Source organism: Globicephala melas, chromosome 7 (assembly GCF_963455315.2).
Source record: "Globicephala melas chromosome 7, mGloMel1.2, whole genome shotgun sequence".
NCBI classification, from domain to species: Eukaryota; Metazoa; Chordata; class Mammalia; order Artiodactyla; family Delphinidae; genus Globicephala; species Globicephala melas.
In genome coordinates this window covers 56544753-56568249 of record NC_083320.1, presented here as the reverse complement: position 1 = coordinate 56568249, position 23497 = coordinate 56544753, and the positions used below count along the sequence as shown (strand labels likewise).

General features: G+C 37.8%; 1 protein-coding gene across 2 annotated transcripts in view; it reads left to right on the top strand.

The window, feature by feature from the left end:
* Positions 1-14862: 14862 nt before the first annotated feature.
* The window catches only part of MTX2 (metaxin 2), a 63516-nt gene continuing 54881 nt past the window's right edge, over positions 14863-23497 (top strand). For both annotated transcript variants that reach the window (XM_060302229.1, XM_030851240.2), the window contains exon 1: positions 14863-15099. In XM_060302229.1, the coding sequence (XP_060158212.1) occupies positions 15060-15099 (40 nt within the window). In that variant the 5' untranslated portion in view covers positions 14863-15059. The remainder of the gene's footprint in view (positions 15100-23497) is intronic.

The window sequence follows — 23497 nt, the reverse complement described above, 5'->3', positions numbered from 1 at the left end:
CGGCTTTAGAGTAATTCTCAGCATGCTGTTCAGCTGGGGCTGCGGTGTGTCAACACTAGGAGTACTCTGGCAATCTTCCAGGGTAGGAAAGTTCTGTTTCCTGTAAAATAAAAATAAAATTCCTAGATTCTGTGTTTGACTTTGAAGGCAGAGAGGAGGCTGAAGAAAATTGGTTTACAGTGTGCTCTAAAATTTCCAAAGTGTATTCCAAGATACATCTCGTCCTGAGGATCCCTTTGGAAAAAAAGATTGGTTAGGGCATCATTAGGTGGGACTTCCCTGGTGGTCCAGTGGGTAAGACTCCTTCTCCCAGTGCAGGCGCCCGGGTTCCATCCCTAGTCAGGGAACTAGATCCCACATGCATGCCTCAACTAAGAAGTCTGCAGGCCACAACTAAGAACTAAATATACTGCATGCCACAACTAAACATGCTGCAGTGAAGATCCCACTTGCTGCAACTAAGACCCGGCGCAGTCAAAAAAAAAAAAAAAAAAAAAGGCATCATTAGGTTAATTTACTACAAAACATATGCAAAATATTTCTTTTTGCACATAGTATGACCTCTATTAAAATGAATGCTACAACTCAATGAACAGATTTTTGAGAAATCCATCCAACTCTTTGTTATCTGGCTTCCACTGTTACTATAATTTCTTTAACTTTTAGTTGGTTAAAAAAAAAGTGTAGAGATCTGCATACTGTTCTCTCTTATGGGAATTCATAATCCATGGAAGTATGTTAATAGCTCTGAGAAATCCTGTTTAATTTTGATTAATCCAATGTTTTTCAAAACTTTTTGCTCTCCATTAACATTTTTCGAATAATACCTGTTATCAGCCTGAAGGAACTAGAATGCTGGGAACTGAGCTTTGGGAAACACCAGAATTACCTGCATTCAATGGCGTTTGCTCAGGCCTCACTGACTTTGCAGCTTCTGCATAGAGGCTCACTTTTACTCTCTGGATCTTTCTTCTTTCTTGGCCTCTGTGACTTCCCTTAGTCTGATGTTCCTCGTACCACTGTGTGTCCTAGGCCTGGGTGTTCTTCAAAGTTCAGGCCTCAGCTTCCAGTTTTCATCTTCTTTTTAAAAACTCTCTTCCTTTGGTATTACATTCCCTCTCCTGGTTTCAATTATCATCCATACCTAGATTAAAAGAAAAAAATTCAGTCCCTAATACTTCTCCTAGCTTGAGTCCTGCATCTCAAAATGCCTCCAAAACATTTTCACTGCCACCTCAAATTCGACATGTCTACACTTCTCTTCCCACAATATGTGCCCCTTTCTGTGTATATACACAAACAATAACCAGTTACAGTTTATAAATTTGGAGAAAACCCCATTTTAATAGCAATAAAGAAGATTAAATACTCAGGAATAAACATAATAAGAAATGTGAAAAACCTAGATGTGAAAAATTTAAAACACTCCTGAAAGCCAAAAATGTAGACTTGAACAAATGGAAAGACATTCTCTATTCCTGGATAGGATGAGTCAACATTATAAAGATGTCAGTTCTCCTTAAATCAGTGTATAGATTTAATGCGATTCCAATAAAAATACCAACAAGCTTTTTTTTATGGAGCAATATAAGTTGATACTGAAGTTCATGTGTAAAAATAAACATGCAAGAATATACAGGATAACATTCAAAATTTATGAGAAGAGAAAGACACTGAAGAAGATAAGTTACTTCATGTAAAAAGGAAGGAGGTTTTAAGAAAAGAAACATTTATCTGCTAACTTCTACAAAAGAAATGCAGGAACAATAAACCAGAAATAATGAGATTGGTTACTTATAGGGAGTGGATGAGAATGGGTAGAAAGAATGTGTACTATGAATGAGGGAGACTGACATTTCTCTGTGACCGTCTTTTTATATTGCTTTGACTCTTAGAACCACGGTAGTGTTTCACTTGCTCCCCCCTCCCCAAAACAAATAATTGAAATAAGCCAGGACTTGGGGGTAACCTCAACTAGAACATGAAGAGCCATAAATGAACCTAAATGTATTAAATGAATAACATAGTCACACTGAAATGTGTGGGGAAGAAAAGAACTAACTTAACTAACCTTGGAAAAATAGTTTTTTAGCTATAAACTATAAGGCTAAAGCCAAAAATCCTGCACAGAAATATTGTACTCTATTTAGTAAATTTGTTTCCCATGGAGATATGGCTTTGCAATTCTGAAACTACTTTATGTGTACACTATGATTGAACAAATAAGAAAATATATTGTGGATAATGCGAGCCAGGCTTCTCACTGTCAGAGAAAGAAGTTACAAATAAGGAAAGGGGGGAAGGCTAAAATGAATTTTGTGGTGTTGAATTAAAATTGAAGGTATCAGTATGAACTCATGGTTTTATATATTTATAATGTATATTTTATATAATGTATACATATATGTATTGTGAAAATAAAGGAAACCTCATTTGAACTGGAGTGGGGAAGTCCTGAAGGAGGAGCTCTCATATACTACCATTTGCCACTCCTTGCAGACTCCAGCAGGAAGAAGCTTGCTTTACACCTCTGCAGAAGGTGGAAAGATTTTTCTCCTTCCCTAGCCAATGAGAAACCACTACACTCAGCCAACCAGAAGCTACCACCACCCTGAACTCCTGCTCCCCTCCAATAAACTTTTGTGGCAGACAGCCCCTCCTAACCTCCTCTTTTTCTCTGTAAAAGAAGATGGCTTCTCCTCTGTTCTCTAGATTTGTCTATGTATGGTTCACCATGGTTTGCATGTCCCGAACTGCAATTCCTCTGCTATTCCTGAATAAACTTAATTTTGCTAGCTAAACCACTTACCATTCTGTTTATATATGTTGATATATATATATATATACATACATACAGATATATGTGTTGATATATTCACACACACGGATGAATAGTTTTAGAAATAAATATAGGTGTGTGTGTGCATGCGTTACCATACACACATTTATTTCCTACCTTTGTTCACTGAGTGGGTCTGAAAGCAATAAAAACCCAGTGGCATTGGGCATACCTAGCAACCAGATCTTGATTTCTAACTACCACTCCACTAAAAGAAATCAGGCTTCCTTAGAAAATGATTGATTCCATGGCTGGAGCAGGGAAAATACAAAATGAGCCTGGAACATCTTCTAGTGCTAGAAAATAAGGAAATGCTCAAAAAATGATAGAGCCATTTTGAAAAGACACAGGAATCAACTTGAAAGATCTACCAATAGCCAAATCTGGGGAAATTTGAGCAACAAAATAAACTATGATAGCTTTGGTTTATAACCAATAGAATAAAATTAATATTCATGAATCCATACTGATATAAATGAAAAATCAAATGAATAAATAAATAAGTTTAAAAAAGAGGAGAAAGCACAGCCCTTTCTCGAAGTAGGATTCTATTTATAAATGTGAGAGGAAAGACAAAAGTAGAAAATCACCATTAGGCAAACATCAAAGTAGTAATTGTTGCAGGCAAGAACCATCAATGGGTATCAAAATTAGTGGACAGAAGTATGGTCAGAGACAGGATTTTGTATAGTCTCAAAGTATCTTCCACAATGTACTTATCAATTACAAAATAAAATGTAACTGTGCAGTGGAGAAAACTCAGTATCTTAACCAATGATCGGATTGAACATGACCAGTAATAAGATGTATTGATGTCTACCCCTCATATGATGTATTGAAAAAGACACAACATCACTTCTGGGGGACTCTTGCCAAAAACTCATAACCTCAATTTATCATGGAAATATCAGAGAAATTCAAATTGAGAGACATTGTACAAGATAACTGAGCAGTATTTTTCAAAAGTGTCAATGTCATGGAAAACAAAGAAAAAGAAAACCGGAGAAACTGTCACATATTGGAGGAGACTAGAGACATGACAACTAAATGCATGTGAGAGCCTGGACCAGAAAAAGTAAGTTAGTAGGAAAACTGGAGAAATTAGTATAGGTCTGTAGATTTGCTAATGGTATTATATCACTGTTAATTTCCTGGTTTCAGTAATTTTATCATGTTTTATTTTACATTTACAAACGCACATACATTTTACAAATACATTACATTTACAAATACAATTTTGTATTTACATAAAATATAAAATTATATTTTTCTCTAAGATATTAACATTAGATAGAGCTGAATAAAGTTTATATGGGAACTCTGTACAATTTTTGTCACTTTTCTGTAAGTCTAAAATTATTCAAGACAATAGTTAAAAACAATTAGATAAAAGGACTTAACTACAGCTACTAGGAAGATATACTTCAATACTCAGGAATGGAAATTTTAAAAATACTGGGAAGGCTATGATACTAATTTTAATTTTAGGCTTGTTATTGTGTGTTTTAATCCAACTTACACTTTCCTTAATATGCTTTCTTACCACAAAATGATCAGGCAGTGCTGGTAAGCTTAAAGTGTTTTCCAGTGTGCCATTCTTTTTCTAAAAGCCTTATATCTTGCTGTTAACATACACTTCAACATGATGGACATTAAAGAAAAGTTGAAAGATATATTTTTAGCTTATCATAGGAATATATTGGCTACTTATATGACCTTTAAGTTGTTAGATACCAAAGTAAATTTATTATTATTAAAAAAAGTTCTCTTAGGTATCATCTTTTTTCATTCTGTCTTCATCGCATCTTAAGATACTGAGATTCGTTGTTTTTCACACTTGTGTTTATGTATGTGTGAAACTACATCTTTCTAGATACATTATATATGCAGGTTCTCTTTCTCAGATATGGGGGAGTTTAGCTACAAATCCTCTGGAGAAAACTGGATGAGGGAGTCCTGTGCAAAGAAACAAAATTCTCTTATCCCTCCTTAGCTAGTGAAAGGCCTTCCTATTTGAGTTTTTAATACTTCAGCTTTAGATTACAGTTGAGATGCAACTAATGTGCTTTGAGTGCTCCTCATACAGTACTTTTTCTCATGATTTTGGAGTAGTAGCCTAACACTGCTGGTGTTATAAATACGACTTTAAACAAAGCAAAGGCAGTTATTCTTTGTGATTTTATAGTTGGAATTAGGTTCTTTACTGACAGTAATATACAGACAAAACTAAATAGAAGATCTCAGTAAAGTTCATGTGGGCTCATGCGAATGACCAGGTTCAACAGCAAAGAGAGGAATATTCAGTCACTTATTAAAAACTTTCCAGGAAGAAAATGGGAAACATTGCTGTGATTGGTGAGAAGTGCTGCTTTGCAATATTAGTTGCTTCTATTCCTTTTGAGTTCCTGTGTTTTATTTCTGGGATACTGTTTTAAAAAAAGGGAAGCTGGTAAGATACCAAATGTTTCATGCTGAAATTTGAGCTGACCAACAGCTTAAAATCGTTGCTTTTAATTTTGAGGAGTATATGGTGAGATGTTTTCATTTTATCTAGAAAGGAAAAAAATAATGAATTGCCATGAACAGAAGCACGTTGTGCCCCTGAGAGACTGTGAGGTTCACACATGTGCCAAAATAAGGTTGCTCGTTACCCCTGTGAAGGCTGAGATATTTGATGAGTTTTCAGGTTACTGAAGGTGCACTACATACCAGCCTAAGGAGTTAATTTTCAGACATCTAATTTCAGAAAGGCATTTGGTGTCCTGGCAAGGGCATTCCACTTACCCTGAAGAGTTGTGGTAGCTATGGCAACACAGCAACTTAAAATATTTCTTACGTCACATTGCCTGTGACTTTGAATGGGTTTGGACACTCATAACGCTTGTTACACTGTTGAAATGGCTTGTTTGCTTGTGCATCTTCTCAACTGGGTCCATCTCAATTAGATGGTAATTCAGAGCAGACACTGAATTTTGTTCACCATAGTATCTCCATGATCATGTTAAGGGCCTAGCATTACAAAAGGGGGGCCAATAATTACCTGATGAATGAATGAATGAGTGAATAAATCTCATGCTCTAATACAGATTCTGATTTGAAAAAAGGGCAAAGGAAAACAGTGGTGGCCATGTTGATGGACATAATCTTATAGATGCCAACTTTATATCAGAGGTGACCTATTTTTCCATAATGAGAACCTTTTCCTCCAAGTGTCTCCAAGTGTTCAAGGGTCCTTTCAAATTTCTGCTGTCTTAGGCCCATTCTTTACCAGTTGTTGGTGACACACATGTTGTAGACACTCTTGCTTCAGGTTCCTTAACCACTTTCCTCTTCAGCTTTGTTTAAGGGTTATAAGGTAAAATATGAAAACTCAGACAAAGTTTAAAGTCAATGCCAAACCATCATCAAAAGCAAGAGTCTCTATAACTAGTCTACAAAGTTTGCTGGTTTCTCCCTATTCAATGCACCAATCAGTATTTGACGATAGGAGTCACGCTTTGAGATATATCTTGTCCAGGTGTGTGCAGCATTGACTAAGGACATGCAATCAAGCAGTAATGTATTTTGGATGTTGTTCTGTCTGCACGTGTTCTTTTCTCGTTACCGTAGCAGTGAATCTCTGCTATGGAACATGCAACTTGTTAAGGCAGGTTCTCAAGAGTATAATTAAGGCCGTGGAGACCTGTACTGTGAGGCCTGCATGTAGACAGGCTAGCGTGCTTGTCCTCTTAGTCACCTTCTAAAAAGTTCTACTCAGTGTGATAAAAACACTTTTTTCCTAAGTTGTAAAAGTGGTAGAAAATATGACAGAAAGTTTAGAAGACAGCCAAAAGAAAAAAGATCAAAATCCCATCCCTATGTTGCGACAGTTTTACCACATATGAGAAATCCCACCCAGTTTTTTTGTGCATATTTTTACATCGTGGTATTCACAATAAAATACATTTCACATTCTGCTCTTATTACTTAACATTGCATCATTCATATTTTCCATGTTTCCATGTTGTTATATTCACACATATTATTTACAGCTTCAGAAAGCGTATATCCTTGTTAGCCCGCTCTGGAAGGATAATATATACACCAAGGGATGAGACAATTGTGTGTGGGTTTTTCGTTTTGTTTTGCAAACCTGTAAGTTTACTGCTCTAGTGATTTAGGACTGAGTTAGCTTATTACATTTATGTAAAAGTAATTACTTTTCCGTAAGTATAATAATGTCATAATAAATATATATAAATAATAAATATAACTTGTTGAAGGTATCCTCAGCTCTTCCTTTTAGTTAACACAATCATCAGCATTTCTCTCTCTTTCCCCCACCTCAGAGACTGTAGTTAAGACGTCATTGCATTTTATTATCCCCTTTGTAGAAATAAAAAAATACCAAAGAGCTTAAATGGCTTTTCTAGTTTTAAAACAAGTGGCAGCCACAGTGTAGCACTCTTGAGTCTTACTGTAGACTGTGGTACTATGGTTTTGGCTCCTAGCATCTTTTCTTCCATTTTTACTTCTTATAACACGTCCCATTTCTCCCTGGCCTGGTTGATCACTGAACCCATTCACTTGGACAAAATATTAATCCAGAGGTGAGAACATCCAAGCAATTATCATTCTTCCCTGGGATTGATTTAAGGAAGTTGGGGTTGCCCGACTAGGAAGGTGTTAAGTCGGTGCTGCTGGCAGCTATCTTTCCTGCCATCTGGGAGAAGGTGTGTCTTCAATTTAAAAAAAAAAAAAAGCTGAACAGAGATGAGAGGTGGTGAGACAGAGAGCTGAAGCACTAAGGTCCTGGTTCCTAGAGCTCTTCATTCAGTTCTGGGAATTACTCTCGTGTCTTTTCTGCCACTATGAGGCAAAAAACTTAAACTTTCTTATGTTAGGTTTAATTGTGTTTTTATAACTTGCAACCAGAGAAGTCCTAACTCATTCAGTTCCTGTAACTGTAGATAAGACATTTATCCACCACCAGTGAAGAGCACCCTCAGTAGATACGGTTAAGAGACTCAGCTCCCAATAATAATGGAAAGCTGTGAAAATGAGGTAACATACATATTCTGCAGAATATTTTGGAAATTAAGCATTTTCACTTCTTTTGATAACCAGTTAATGTTTGAAGAATCTAGGCCCACTAGAATCGATAATGTAGATAGTTCCCAAAGTGTAGGCCAATAGACTTGCAGTTCATATGAGGGTGTGCTAACATAAAATGCAGGAGGGTGGGATCAGAAAGTGAGAAAAAGGTAAGAACCTAATAGTCCTGGATTGACCATGATTTCTTAGGAATTAAACAAAATGCGGGAAAGAGGGGTTGAGAGAGATAAGAACCAACGGCTGTCACATTTCTGTACCCTTTAAAAAAAAATCTCTGTAATATATTAGATTGCTTATAGTTGCCTACAGTTCCATTGTTTTTAAAGAAGTAAAAACTGTTAACAGATGAACAGAAAAGCTCTGGTGCATAACATGGTTACCTTAGTGTTTTAAACTATATTAACACTCTATTTGGATTGATTGAATTAATCATAGTTAATTCTGTTGATGGGAGTTGGGGGGGAACTAATTTGACAAAAAAGACCTGAATTTATTATATCATTGTTAAGTAAATAGTATAATTTTGAAGAAATCTCAGCCTCAAATTTTCTCTTGCAGGCATTTTTGAAAAAAGAAAATATTTACATTTAAAACATTAACATTCTGCTACAGAAAAATGAAATGAAGATAAAATGCCTTAGTACTTTAAGCTTAATAAAGCATATATTCATCATGATCACTATATACTTTTAATTTAACATGGTAATATAAAATCCAGATTAAGACTTGAAAATGACATTGACAGAACAGTTTTGCAAGAAAAGTGATTTTGTTAGGGCAAACAGTAAGGCTGTTAGCGTCATGCATTAATATTTTATTTTAAATAATTGTGTGATTATCCTTTTAGTAACATATGAATTCCCTAGCACTTTTGTTTTATGACCTCATTCTTAGAAATTCCAGTGGCTTGTTTTCTTGTATGTTCCCTAATTGTGGTGATCTTAAACAGATCTTCAGTTTTAAATCTGCCAGTTGTTCTAATACAGATGCATAAATATATTTTCTCCAGTTGGCTATTTATTACAAAGACAGCTTGTTTGTGGGCACCGTCAGGACATCTGCATTTTATTGGATTTAATTTTTAGTAATAAAGACCTCCCACATTTATAGATTCTTTCCAGCACAAATTAGCCTGTGTGGGAAGCAAAGAACTATCAGTCAGGGAGAAAAAGTGAATCCATATGGTGCCAATGATTCTGTTTCCCTGGCTACAATGAAGAAAGAGTTGAGCGTAGATGGTTTCCCCTAGCAGATCTTTGTTTTTTTCTCAAAAGCTTGCTAGAACAGGATTGGTGTCAGTCCCAATGCAGTACCTTTCAGCCAGCCCAGCTCATCCATGTACCACGCATCAGGTCATAGATGCTCAACTGAAATATCGAGGGTGAATTCTCCTTTTCTTCTAATCTTGTTCTGTTTCTCTTACATGTGTGCCCAGTCCCTGGCTCTTGCCATTCTCTTCCATTTTGGGGCTCACCTCTGCCCTTTGGACTTGTTTTGTTTTTGCCAATCCAAATCCTCAGCACTTTCTCAGGGCTTTGGTTCAGGTTCCCACACAGGGTCTATGATATGGAGAAATCTTTAAAAAAAAACGTGCTTGTGTCAAAAAGCAGTCAAAACATTCTATCTTCAGCTTTTTAAAGGTGACAAACTAAACTTGGTAATAGAACTTGAACAGATGATGGCTATTCTTCACTTTTAAAAGTTATATATAATTCCCTGTTGTGAGAGAACAGACAGGAACTGAAAGTTTTTCTTTCAGTTGACACCAAAGTACCCGGAACAGTTCATTTCCCTTGGTCAATGTCATCCAAGGGATGAGAAGGAAACTGGGCATAGCATGCATACACTTTACTATCAGTGTTAAGTCCTTCAGCACACGAAAAAACCTATTATCTCTGCCTCTTGGCAACTCTTAATCTCAGCCAGAGAAGATGCTGCTTTTTTTTTTTTTTTCGGTACGCGGGCCTCTCACTGTCGTGGCCTCTCCCGTTGCGGAGCACAGGCTCCGGACGCGCAGGCTCAGCGGCCATGGCTCACGGGCCCAGCCGCTCCGCGGCACGTGGGATCTTCCCGGACCGGGGCACGAACCCGTTTCCCCTGCCTCGGCAGGCGGACTCTCAACCACTGCGCCACCAGGGAAGCCCGATGCTGCTTCTTAAACACTACTATGTTTATGTCTCCGTGAGATTTTGGTAAATTTAAATTTAGTTTAACAAGTTTCCTAGCTGTAGAAGGTGATACAAATATTGATGACTTATCCTTAAAAATTTATTATCTAGTACAGTGGGTAGAACTGTGTTCCCTACCCCCCACCCCCAATAAGATATGTACACATTTCTAAACGCTGGTACCTGTGCATGTGACCTTAGTTGGAAATAGGGTCATTGCAGATGAAACCAGTTTAAGATGAGGTCATACTGAATTAGGGTGGGCCCTAAGCCAATGACTGGTGCCTTATAAGAAGAGGGAAATGTGCCCACATAGACACAGAGGGAGAACACCGTGTGATGACGGAGGCAGAGATTTGAGTGATGTGTCTATAAGCCAAAGAAGGCCAAGGACCGATTGCTGGCAACCCCCGAAAGCTACAAAGAGGAATTCCCTAAGAATTCTTCCCTGCAGCTTGGAGAGAAAGCATGGCTCTGTTGACACCTTGATTTCAAACTTCTAGCTTCCACATTTTTGAGAGAATAAATTTCTACTGTTTTTAGCCACTCAGTTTGTGGTTATCTGTTATGAAACTACTGCACTAGTTAAGGAGGCAGAAATGTGAACAATAAACTGTCACACAGTTTTAGAGACCTATGGAAGCGTAAAGAAAGGAGACATTGCTTTCTAAATGTCATGGGCAATAATTTTTGGAACATCAGGTTTCTTTGCAGAAACTTAGTAAGCTATCTGACTTTTAAATGTACTGTGTGATTCTTTTTTTATTGAGGTATGATTGACATACAACATTGTATGAGTTTCAGATGTACAGCTAAATGATTCCATGTTTGTATGTACAGTTGCAAAATGATCACCACAATAAGTCTAGTTAACAGTCTGTCACTATACATAGTTACAGAAGTTTTTTCTTGTGATGAGAACTTTTAAGATTTAGCAATTTTTAAATATGCAATACATTATTGTTAACTATGGTCACCACGATGTACATTATATCCCCTTGACGTATTTTATAACTGGAAGTTTGTACCTTTTGACTCCCTTCAGCCATTTCACCCAATACTTACACCCCGCCTCTGGCAACCACCAATCTGTTCTCTGTATCTATAAGCTTTTTTTCTTTTCTTTTCTTTCTTTCTTTTTTTGAGATTTCACTTATAAATGAGATCATATGTTGTCTTTCTCTGACTTATTTCAGTTAGCATAATGCCCTCAAGGTCCATCCATATTGTTGCAAATGGCAAGATTTCATTATTTTGTATGGCTGAATAATACCCCATTGCATGTATAAACGAATACCACATTTTCTTTATCCATTCATCTGTTGATGGACACAGGTTGCTTCCAAATCTTGGCTATTGTAAATAATGCTGTGAACATGGGGGTGCATATATCTTTTCGAGTTAGCATTTTCCTTTCTTCAAATGAACATCCAGGATTGGAATTGCTGGTTTGTATGGTAGTTCGATTTTTAATTATTTTGATGAAACTTTATACTGTTTTCCATAGTGGCTACACCAACTTACATTCTTATCTACAGTGCACAAGTTTCCCTTTTCTCCATATCCTCACCAACAATGTTATTTCTTGACTTTTTGATGATAGCTGTTCCAACAGGTGTGAGGTGTATCTCATTGTGATTTCGAATTGCATTGCCCTGATGATTTGTGATGTTGAACATCTTTTCATGTTGGCCATCTGTATGTCTTCTTTGGAAAAAAGCCTGTTCAAGTTGTCTGACCATTTCTATTTTACTTTACTTTATTTTATTTTGGCTGCACTGCACAACCTGTGGGATCTTAGTTCCCTGACCAGGGATTGAGCCCGGGCCCTGAGCAGTGAAAGCACAGAGCCCTAAACACTGGACTGCCAGGGAATTCCCTCTGCCCATTTTTAAATTATATTTTAAAAAATATTGAGTTGTATGAGTTCTTTATGTATTATAGATATTAACCCCTTAACAGCTATATGATTTGCAAATATTTTATCCCATTCAATAGGTTGCCTTTTCATTTTGTTGATTGTTTCCTTTGCTGTGCAGAGCTTCTTAGTTTGATGTAGTCTCACTTGTTTATTTTCACTTTTTTTTTTTTTTTTTGTGGTATGGAGGCCTCTCACTGTTGTGGCCTCTCCCGTTGCGGAGCACAGGCTCTGGACGCGCAGGCTCAGCGGCCATGGCTCACGGGCCCAGCCGCTTCACGGCATGTGGGATCTTCCCCGACCGGGGCACGAACCCACATTCTCTGCATCAGCAGGCGGACTCTCAACCACTGCGCCACCAGGGGAGCCCTATTTTCACTTTTGTTGCCTTTGCTTTTGGTATCAAATCCAAAAAAATCATCACCAAGATCGATGTCAAGTTGCTTACTGCCCATGTTTTCTTCTAGGAGATTTATGGTTTTAGGTCTTATATTCAAGTCTTTAATCCATTTTGAGTTAATTTTGGTGTATGGTGTAAGGTAGCGGTCCAGTTTTATCCTTTGCATGCAGCTGTCCAATTTTCCCAGTATCATTTATTGAAGAGATTGTCCTTTCCCCACTGTATATCCTTGGCTCCTTTGTCATAAATTAACTGACATATACATTGGTTTATTTCTGAGCTTTCTATTCTGTTTTATTAATCCTTGTGCCTCTTTTTATGCTAATACCATTCTCTTTAGATTATTACTGCTTTGTAATATAAATAGTTTGAAACCAGGAAGCATGATGCCTCCAGCTTTGTTTTTCTTTCTCAAGATTACTTTCGCTATTTGGAGTTTTTTGTGGTTCCATACAAATTTTAGAATTGTTTCTTCTATTTCTGTGAAAAATGCCATTGGAATTTTTATAGGGATTGCATTGAGTCTGTATATTGCTTTGGGCATTATGGACATTTTAAAAATATTAATTCTTCCAGTCCATAGCACAGAATATTTTCCATTTATTTGTGTCTTCTTCAATTTTTTAAAATCAATTATTATTATTTTTTATAAGTTTATTTATTTATTTTTGGCTGCGTTGGGTCTTCGTTGCTGCGCACGGGCTTTCTCTAGTTGTGGCGAGTGGGGGCTACTCTTCGTTGTGGTGCGTGCGCTTTTCATTGCGGTGGCTTCTCTTGTTGCGGAGCATGGGCTCTAGATGAGTGGGCTTCAGTAGCTGTGGCATGCGGGCTTAGTTGCTCCGCAGCAGGTGGGATCTTCCTGGTCCAGGGCTCGAACCTGTGTCTCTTACATTGGCAGGCCGATTCTTAACCACTGTGCCACCAGGGAAGTCCCTATTTTATTATTTTTGATGGAATTGTAAATGGGATTGTTTTCTTAATTTTTCTTTATGACATTTTGTTGTTAATGTATGGAAACAACAGATTTCTATGTATTTATTTTGTATCCTGAAACTTCACTGAATTCATTTATTAGTTTAAAATGTTTTTGGTGGTCTTTAGGGTTTTCTACATTTAATATCATAGCATCTGCAAATAGTGACAGTTTTTCTTCTTCATTTCCAAACTGAATTTCTATTATTTCCTTTTCTTGCCTAATTGCTATGGCTTGGATTTCCAATTACTGTGTGATTTAAAATGAGTCACCTCATCACTCTGAACCTGTTTATCATCAGTTAAAGAGGGGCTTTGGCCCTCCAGATGATCTCTGAAGTCTGTTTCACTTGTAATATTTCATTCATCTAAATCTGTACTATAGTCTGAGTTTTCTTGAATTGTTTATGTATAATTTAAAAAGTTATTAGGTTAAGGGGTAAAAAGTCATCTATGGGATTTAGGTGTCTCCACTTCCTGCCCCTTTTACCCCTGAAAGGGATGAACTGAAGTGTGTGACTAGAGTATTTTATTCTCCAAGATGAGCTTCATTTCAGGTGCACAGAGATGAAGGGCAAACTTTTAGCTTAGGTGCTGCTCAAGCCGCCTTCTCTCTGGCAAGCATGTTTGAATAAAGAAATAAACACTAATGTCTGTCCATGGACTAATCAACCTAACAGTATAGTTGAACAGAGGAAATTAATGTGGGTTTGAATCTGGGCTTGAGTGGACTCCCTGCGCAGGCAGTTTAAAATCCCTAAGCCTGTTTCTTTATCTGTAAAATGGCAATAACATCATCTTATTGGTCATCTAGAGGATGACATGAAATAGAATACTGTACATATTTTTTAAGTGCCTAGTATCCAGTGGACACTTAAAACTGTTACTTGCCTTGATGATACCCCTTATTTGTGGAATCTAAAAAATACAACAAATATTGTATTTGTGAATATAACAAAAAGGAAACAGACTCACGGATATAGAGAACAAATTAATGGTTACCAGTGGCGGGGGGTAGAGGCAATACAGGGGTGGCGGAGTGGGAGGTACAAACTACGGGGTGTAAGATTAGCTACAGGGATGTACTGTATCAATACAACACGGGGAATATAGCCAATATTTCGTAATAACTGTAAATAGAGTTTAACCTTTAAAACTTATATAAAAAATAGAATTAAAAAAATCACCAACCTATACAAATAAGAGCAAACAAATGCTTGTTGTTTGAAACGACTTTAAAAAAAAGTTACTTGCTTACAAAATCCTCGCTTAGAAAGGAAACTGAAAACCTCTGGGGTACCCCCGCCTTCCGGGTAGGCTGGAGTCGGGAATCAAACACCCTTCTCCCCTCTCCCTCCCCTCCCCCGCCCACCGGCGGCCCCCAGCGGCCGTGAGCCCGGAACAGCACCGCCGGGAGGAGTCAGAGGCGGGGCCGGCGGAAGTGCTTGCTCGCCGCTGTCAGCTGCGCCGGAAGTTCCTGGCCTGGCCTGGAGGTAACCTTAGGGTCTTCGTCGCACGAGGAGGCACAGCCGCCGCGGGGGTGGGCTTTGCTAGTCCGAGCCTCAGCCGGTGCCAGGTCTGTTAGGTGCCAGGAATCGCCGGGGTGCGCAGGAGTTCGCTGAGGTTCCCGGGGAGTAGGAACCGCGGGCGCAGGGCCGCCCAGCCGACATGTCTCTAGTGGCAGAAGCCTTCGTCTCGCAGATTGCAGGTAGCGTGCATGGCCGCGGACCCGGACGGAGGCGGGGACCGGCGTGGGGCAGTCGTGGGGAGCACTGTGGGCTTTAGGACTGCAGGTTTCCTCCAGCCTTGCAGCATTAGACGCTGAACCCAGGCCTGGGGATGGAGGTGGGCACTGACTACCAGCCGCATCTCATAGATGAGAAAACGGAGGGGGAGAAATTTGGCCAAGGTCACCCGGTAGGACTGGGAGTTCCAGCTATCTTTCCTGGGCACTGCTTTGTCCAGCTGCTCACTGGGTCTGGACGTGTTGGGGTGCGTGGAGAACGCCGTGGGTTGGAATTAAGGTAGGGGCGTGGCCACAGGGGCAGGGCTTCCGAAGGCTTCAGTGATTAAGTATGGGGGCAACCTCGGTGTGGGACCTGAAGTTTAAGGTGACTGTCACTAGTGAGTCGCCATTGTCATTTGAGTGGCCACCGAAGTTTCCTCTCCGAGCAGCACAGTATTATCATTTGCTCCGTCTCTAGGATTCGTTGACACATTTTAAGTCTACATGAATTTTTTGAAACACCTTTGACTTGACGGACTGAACATGACTGATGTAAATAGATTTATAATGTATTTCTGTTATCGAGGTTCTTATTTACTGTAGTGAAAGAAATTACATATTGTTGAGAAAATGAGGAGACTATTGTAGGTGTAGGTTGATGGGTCATAGTTAATCTTTAAATGGAGTTAATCTTAAACAGCCTAGCAGTATTCTCACGGTGAGTATGGTAAATATTCAGTCATGAGGATAAATAGGTACATTTACAATAAGGTAGTATTTTTGAAATGGAAAGTACTGAATGTGTTACAGAATTTGCCAAAATGTTTTTCATTGCATTTGTGTGAACATACACTTCTTTTTTTCCTTTTTTCACTTAAAGACTGTTTTCTAAAAGAGAGGGAAGCTCCCACTAGATTGCAAGCTTCATAAAAGCTGGGATAATACTTACTTTGTCTCTAGTTTCCTTTTAAAATTTATTTATTTATTTTTGGCTGCCTTGGGTCTTCATTGCTGCGTGAGGGCTTCTCTCTAGTTGCGGTGAGCAGGGCCTACTCTTTGTAGCGGTGCGCAGCCTTCTCATTGCAGTGGCTTCTCTTGTTGCAGAGCACGGGCTCTAGGCATGTGAGCTTCAGTAGTTGTGGTACGTGGGCTCAGTAGTTGTGGCTCGTGGGCTCTAGAGCGCAGGCTCAGTAGTTGTGGCGCACGGGCTTCGTTGCTCTGCAGCATGTGGCATCTTCCCGGACCAGGGCTAGAACCCCTGTCCCCTGCATTGGCAGGTGGATTCTTAACCACTGCACCACCAGGAAAGTCCCTGTCTGTAGTATCTTGAGGACCTGTCAGTTGGTGCTCAGTAAATATTCGTGACTTGAATCAATGAATAATCTTGAGATTTCAAACAACGATATTTCTATTTATACCATTTATGTTTAAAACAAATTAGATCATTAATTTAATTTAGATTGCTGCTATGTTAAAATATTTCAGTGTATGCTGATATTAGTATACTGTATTCCCTAATGTGTGATTTCTTTTTTTTTTTTTGTGTGTGATTTCTTTTAAAGAAAAAATGATGAATATCTTTTAGTATGCTTTTAATAAGTTTGGAACTTTGCTTCCATTAGTGAAATTTAAGAATTTCTAGGAATTTTATCAGTCTGTCATCTTAGCTTTTTGGAGTGGTCACTCTAGGAGGAGGCATTTATAGATGGATAATTCAATACATGGTGTTGGGACAACTCGTAAGTCATAACATTGCTAGAATAAATTTCAGATGAATTAAAGATTTAAGTGTAAAATAAGAACAAAAACCAAATTGTAATAAAATAATTAGGAAAAAATATAGGAGATATAGCGTAGGAGGCCCAAGCAAGACACAGAATTCAGAGTTCATGGAAGAAAAAAATTATGGATTTTATTGCACATAAATTTAAAAACCTTTGTACAGTGAGAGACATAAGTTTCTACAAATTAAGAAAAAGACAGTCCAACAGAATCAAAGATAAAGGACAGGAACAGGCAGTTCACAAAAGGGGAAATGCAAATCAGCAGTGACGGTATGAAAAGATGCTCTCCACTAATTTCCACTCAGTTGGACCCTCAAAGTATTGGTGAGTCTGTAAGAAATCACTGCCTTTTGGGAACTTAACATAGCAATATTTATTTAAATGCTGTTACTTGACCCAGAAATTCTTCTTAATGAGATTTATCTGATAGAAATAGAAGGACCAGTATTTAAAGAAATATACAACAGTAATAATTGTAGTATTATTTGTAATAGCAAAAACCCAGAAATGTCCTAAGTTACGGCATGCCCACATTATTACAGATACTAAAAATGAAGAGGTATATCTGTTAAATGTATTGGCTTGAAAACTCTGATTATCTTAAGTAAAAACAAGTTATAGAATAGTGTATGTGTGTATATGTATATAGTATGAACCCACTGTTGTTAAATAAATGAACCCTGTATAAACATGTATATGTAAGCAAATAAAAATGTAGAAGGATATTCAACTAATTTTAACTAGTAATGTCAGGGTAATAAGGTTAGGATGTTGGTGGAGTGAGAATATTTTACTTTTGAATTTAAATGGTTCTAATTTAAAAAATTTGAAAGATTATATTTTGGCAACAGCGAAAAAAGGGTGGCTATACCAATAATTTATATGAAACCTTGTATTTGACTTGTAAGTGTGACTCAAATCTAACAACTAATCACAGCAGTCTGCTTCTGGCAATAATAACGGTTTTCTTGGAAGAGATCAACCTCAAGAGATTAGAGATATATATCTACATAGTCCCGTTATAACTTAATAAGTAAATGTGAATCTGTTTTTGTAGTTGAGGGCTCTGTTTTTTAATGTGTTTAACACTTTGCTTATTATTCTTTCTTTCAGTGGGCCAACAAACTGGTATTTCTTTTGGAAACATTTAACGACATCCTAACATCTATCTGTGCTATTCATGAAGTGCCTTCCTTGAGAACCTCATTCATAAGGACATCTTTTTGAAAGCCTTCTCTGAACTCCCCCATTTAAATGAACCTTCTGTCTCTTTACCACTAGTGTATCCCTCACCAAGCCCTCTCAGTTCTTACTCCTTATTATGACTCAGGAGCTATTCTCTCCATCTCCACTGCTATATTATTACCTTAGTTTACAGCTTTGTTATTTCTTGCTTGGATTACTGTAGTAGTGTCTGAATAGGTTTTCCTGCTTTCAGTCTGTTCTTTTTCTAGTACAGCCTCTACACTGCAAAGCCTCTGTGGGTTTTTGTCTGTTTGTGTTGTTTTATTTTTATTTTCCTAAAATGCAGATTTAACTCCTCTCGTTTTAACACCTCATTGGTTCCCCACTGTCAGTAGACTGGAGTGAGGCATACAAGAGCCTCCGTGAGTTATTCCAAGTCTGTCTCTCCAGCCTCATCTCTCATCACCCCTTTCCTTGAACTCTTGCCTTTCTAAACTATTAGTAAATAAATAAACTATTAGTAGTGTCCATTTTTGGCAAATGTTGCCTTTTCCCTGAACTGTCCACTTTGCTTGGATAACTCCTGTCTGTCCTTTAAGACTCTGAGCACATTTTAGCCTGTAAGTCTACCTGACATTTTTTTCCTGTGTAATAAGAAAGGTTTATTATTTTTTTCTTTTTTTCTCATAATAAAAATGATACATTACTACTGTAGAAAATGAAAACAATCCAAAAGAATACAAAGTAAAAATCACCTAAAATCATAAATTTAAAATCTCATCCTCATCATTAAAACTTTGGTGAACAAAGCTACCTCATTTACTCTCCCTACAAATAAAAAAAATGAACATAAATAATATATAATATGATTACTTTTTTGTAATCTATTTAGTCATGTAGCATATCGAGATCTCCTTCCGTGTCTATGAATGGACTGACATATATATCATCATTGTTAAATGGTTGCATTAGTATTTCACGGTAATGAAGAAATCATAATTAGCTTATCTAGTCTTATTATGATGGGTATTTGGGTGTTGTATTAATTCGGCCTGAGAAGCAGAAGTGGTAGGAGCTCTAGCGCTACTTCTAGCTCTGTGTACACACACACACACACACACACACACACACACACACACACACACACACACACACACACACACACACACACACACACACACACACACACACACACACACACACACACACACACACACACACACACACACACACACCCCCCTACCTCATGCACGCACGCACGTGGAACTGGCTTATGCTGTTGTTGTGGGGTTGGCCAAGCAAATGCTAAGTCCGAAGGCAGACAACCCTTAAGGGGGTCCAGGAAGAGGAGGGAGCACCTGCCGCAGGTGCTGCTTGCAGGACCCGAGCTCAGGGAGGACTTAGGTCCTCTGTTGGTAAGTTGGGCCCACCCAGGATAATCTCCCTTTTGATTAACACAAGGTCAGCTGATCCTGGACTTTAATTATATCAGCAAAATCCCTTCACAGCAACGCCTAGATTAGTATTTGAATAACTGGGAGGTGTTTGCTACAAAATGGCTGTTGCCTCCCTTCTGTCTTCCCAACACCTGCTGGAGGATACCCCTTGTAGCTCACCCTAATAAACACTAGAAAGGGTATTCTGGCAGATGTAGTTCAGTCTAGCCAGTTTCATGTACCTCAAAACCATCACAGGTGTATATGACTTTGTAAACAGTGCTTACAAATACATATTTGTGTATCTGAGTAGTTTCTTTGGATAAATTTCTTAAAGTGGGGGAGAATTTTGAATTTTTCTTTTAACTCAGTGACATGGAAATAAATGGTAACTTATGATTTTGAATTAATAGCTTGGATCTCTAGATAATGATATGCTAGATTAAGAACTTTAAAAAGAGGATGAAAATAGTCCTGGATATTGAGTGGTTTTCAAAATCTTTTGTAATAGCCTATGTATTTTAAATTTTAACTTGTTTTTTTAACTGGCAAAATTTTCCAATACATTAGTTGAGTTTCAGGTTAAAAAAAATTATTTTTTTCAGATAGTTGGGTAGGCACATATCCCGGGGAAGGATTGAGTATTCCCATTTGGGTTGTATGACCATATTTGGAGTAGTCACTGTAGCCGAAAGGACAGAGTACTGTGATGGACAGGCCTGACTCACTTGCCCATCTCTTCACCAGGAGTGACTCCAGTTTTTAGGGCTCCACAGTGCCACCAGATACACGCAAAAAGCTTAGAGAGGTGCTGAGCGCTAAACTGCAGGAATCTCCTACAGTGTTGATCACTTCCTTCACCTTGCTTTCTTCCTGTGGACTTGGAAGTGAGAGTCAGACCTGGGTTCTTATTCAGCTACTTGCTAAATGTGTGACCTTGGGCAAATTACTTGCCTTTTTAAGCCTCAGGTTTCTTACTTGCAAAGTGGTAAAGATAATTATAGATTATTTAAGGAATAGATGACAAAGGATAGAAAATGCTTGGCATTGTGTCTGGGACATAGTAAGCACTCAATAAGTGTTCATTAATATTATTAGCTCATTTACCTATCAGTTTTTCTCTTTTACTGGACTTTGCTTCTGTCTTCCTGTGTGAAGATATAAGTTTGGTAAAGCTTTTAAAATTACCTATAAATAGAATACATAATTTATTTCAATAATATAAAACATCTGTAAACAGTTACTTTTATTAAAATTACTCCTGTAATAAATTATTCTAAGATATTTGTTTCAAGATTATAGCTTTGATAAGTTCCCGCCATATTTATCTTCATTATATGATTGGATCTTCAGTATAGGTCATAGGTATAAATACTCTGAGACTTTTTCAGTGGTGATTTGTTTGTTAGCATTGCCAAAAGGTTTTAGCCTTAAAAACTTAGCTGCTAAGTATCTGGTTGATGATAAGAGTAAGCGTCCTTTTTTTTTTTCCTTTTCTGCGGTACGCAGGCCTCTCACTGCTGTGGCCTCTCCAGTTGCGGAGCACAGGCTCCGGACGCGCAGGCCCAGCGGCCATGGCTCACGGGCCCAGCCGCTCTGCGGCTTGTGGGATCCTCCTAGACCGGGGCACGAATTCGTGCCCCCTGCATCGGCAGGCGGACTCTCAACCACTGCGCCGCCACCAGGGAAGCCCCTAAGCGTCCATTTTTGACCCACTGTGCTAGATGATATATTGATACATAGTTGCTAGTATTAACAATTTGATCATGTTAGGCATTTTTCTTGTTTTATGGATGAGGAAATTGAAACTCTGTTAGGTAATAGAGTATAAAGGTTAGGAACAAGGCCATTGTAGTGAGACAACTGAATTCTAAGCTCAGTTCTGCTTTCTGTTTTATGATCTTGGGCAGAGCTTTCTAGGCCACAGTTTCCTTATTTGTGAAAAGGGGGTAGTATATTTTATAATGTATTCTAATCACCTAGGGTAGTACATGGTATGTTCAGTATGTGGTAGTTTGTTACTGCTTTTGTTCCCTAGGTGCCTCTGAGGATGTTACCTTTGTACTGTTATCCCTTTACCATTTTGGTCAGCAAAATATCCAAAGTGTCTTTATTTTTATTAATTTCTATACCATCGTTTCTGAATGATCTTATTACTTCACTAACGTGTTGATATAGTTTAAGCATATTAGTTAATTTCATCATACTATGATTATTAATCTTTTGAAATCAGAACAATATCTGTTCTGTTCTTTATTTAGAAGCTCTGTAAACTATGTAAAGGATGAAAAAGAAGACTTGGAATATTTCATTTATCTCATTGTGGGCATGCAGGTGCTTAATTATTTAAATTTATTATTAATTTCATTCTCGCAGTTGCATTAATTTATGGTATGATCTAGGAAAGTAGTTTTATAGGTTCCATGGCACCGATACGTAAGCATTTTGAAAGTAAGTATAATCAATATAGGCATGTTTAAAAAATTTTGTTTTTATATCAATAATAAAGTGCTTATTATTCCATCTTTCTTCCACATGAATATTGGGAAATTTGGACTTTGAAAGCATCTCAGAAGTGTCTTAGAGGCCCAAAGTGGAAACTATGGGTTAAAGGTCCTTTGTAAGATAGAAGTGATGCTATTGCTCACAAGATTTATTAAGAGTGAAGAAAATGATAGTCAAGGCTCTTACATCTGTATATCCAGTATCTAATAATTGCAACAGATATTTGAAAAAATACAATGCATTCAATTCTTTTGCTCTTGAAAATAAAGATATTTTGTTAGTTATTTGTAGTCCACATTCTGAGGATTCTCCAGTATTGAGGGAGGCACGGAGGAATTATTGAGAAGTTATTGAAGTGGCCATTACATTTCAGAGAATCTTTTTTCATTTGTATTAGTTGTATGAATAGACTCACCGTAGTGCTTATCACCTTGGCACATGTAAAGTTGATATTGAAGGGGCAGATGGAGAAGCAAAACAAAGACAAAATAGGTTATACTTTAGATTAGAGGCAAAATACAGTTTATTGACAGCAGTGTGACCTATTTTCTTTTATCATATGAACAGGTTGAAAACCAAATTCTTAAAGACAATGTTTATTTCCTTTTAGAAAACTTTGGTATGCTGTTAAGATCACTTGGAAAGCTTGCTTTTGATCTTGTATAATAGTCCATATTAAGCATAATGTGAGTTTTGATTTTCTTGTGTGCTTCATTAACATTCTGTACTCTGAAATTACATGATTTTTCATTTTTAACTTAAAAGATTTTGGTGATGTATGCCCCATAAAATTTGTCAGTCTTTCTTCTGTGAAGACTTTTTTTTTTTTTTTTTTTGCGGTACGCAGGCCTCTCACTGTTGTGGCCTCTCCCGTTGCAGAGCACAGGCTCCAGACGCGCAGGTTCAGCGGCCATGGCTCACGGGCCCAGCTGCTACGCAGCATGTGGGATCTTCCCCGACCGGGGCACGAACCCGTGTCCCCTGCATCGGCAGGCAGACTCTCAACCACTGCGCCACCAGGGAAGCCCCTTCTGTGAAGACTTCTGAGTTATTAATGTTAGCTCAAGCCTTTCATATATGAGTGAAAATTGAAAGAAAACATCAAACTTCTTAACATTTTTCAAACATTTTTGATATTTCTTGATAAGCAGTTTTCAGATGGGCCAAAGATGTCACATGAAGATGAGATATTAAATTCAGGCTTCTCATTTTTTGTTCAAAGACAGAAGTTATAATATTCAGCAAATCCAGCCACAGACATTTATGTGTAGAAGTTTCTGCCTTGCCAGTAAGAGAAATGCACATTTTAATTTTTTATTGCTTTGTAAATGATCCTGTACTCTATTCTTGAACACTTCTTATTTTTGTACGCTCTATAAATGAATCATGGTTTTGAACTTTCCTACATCAGTAATAAAAATGAAATTTGATTGGTTAGTAATAAAGAAGTTTCTTTTCATAAAAACAATC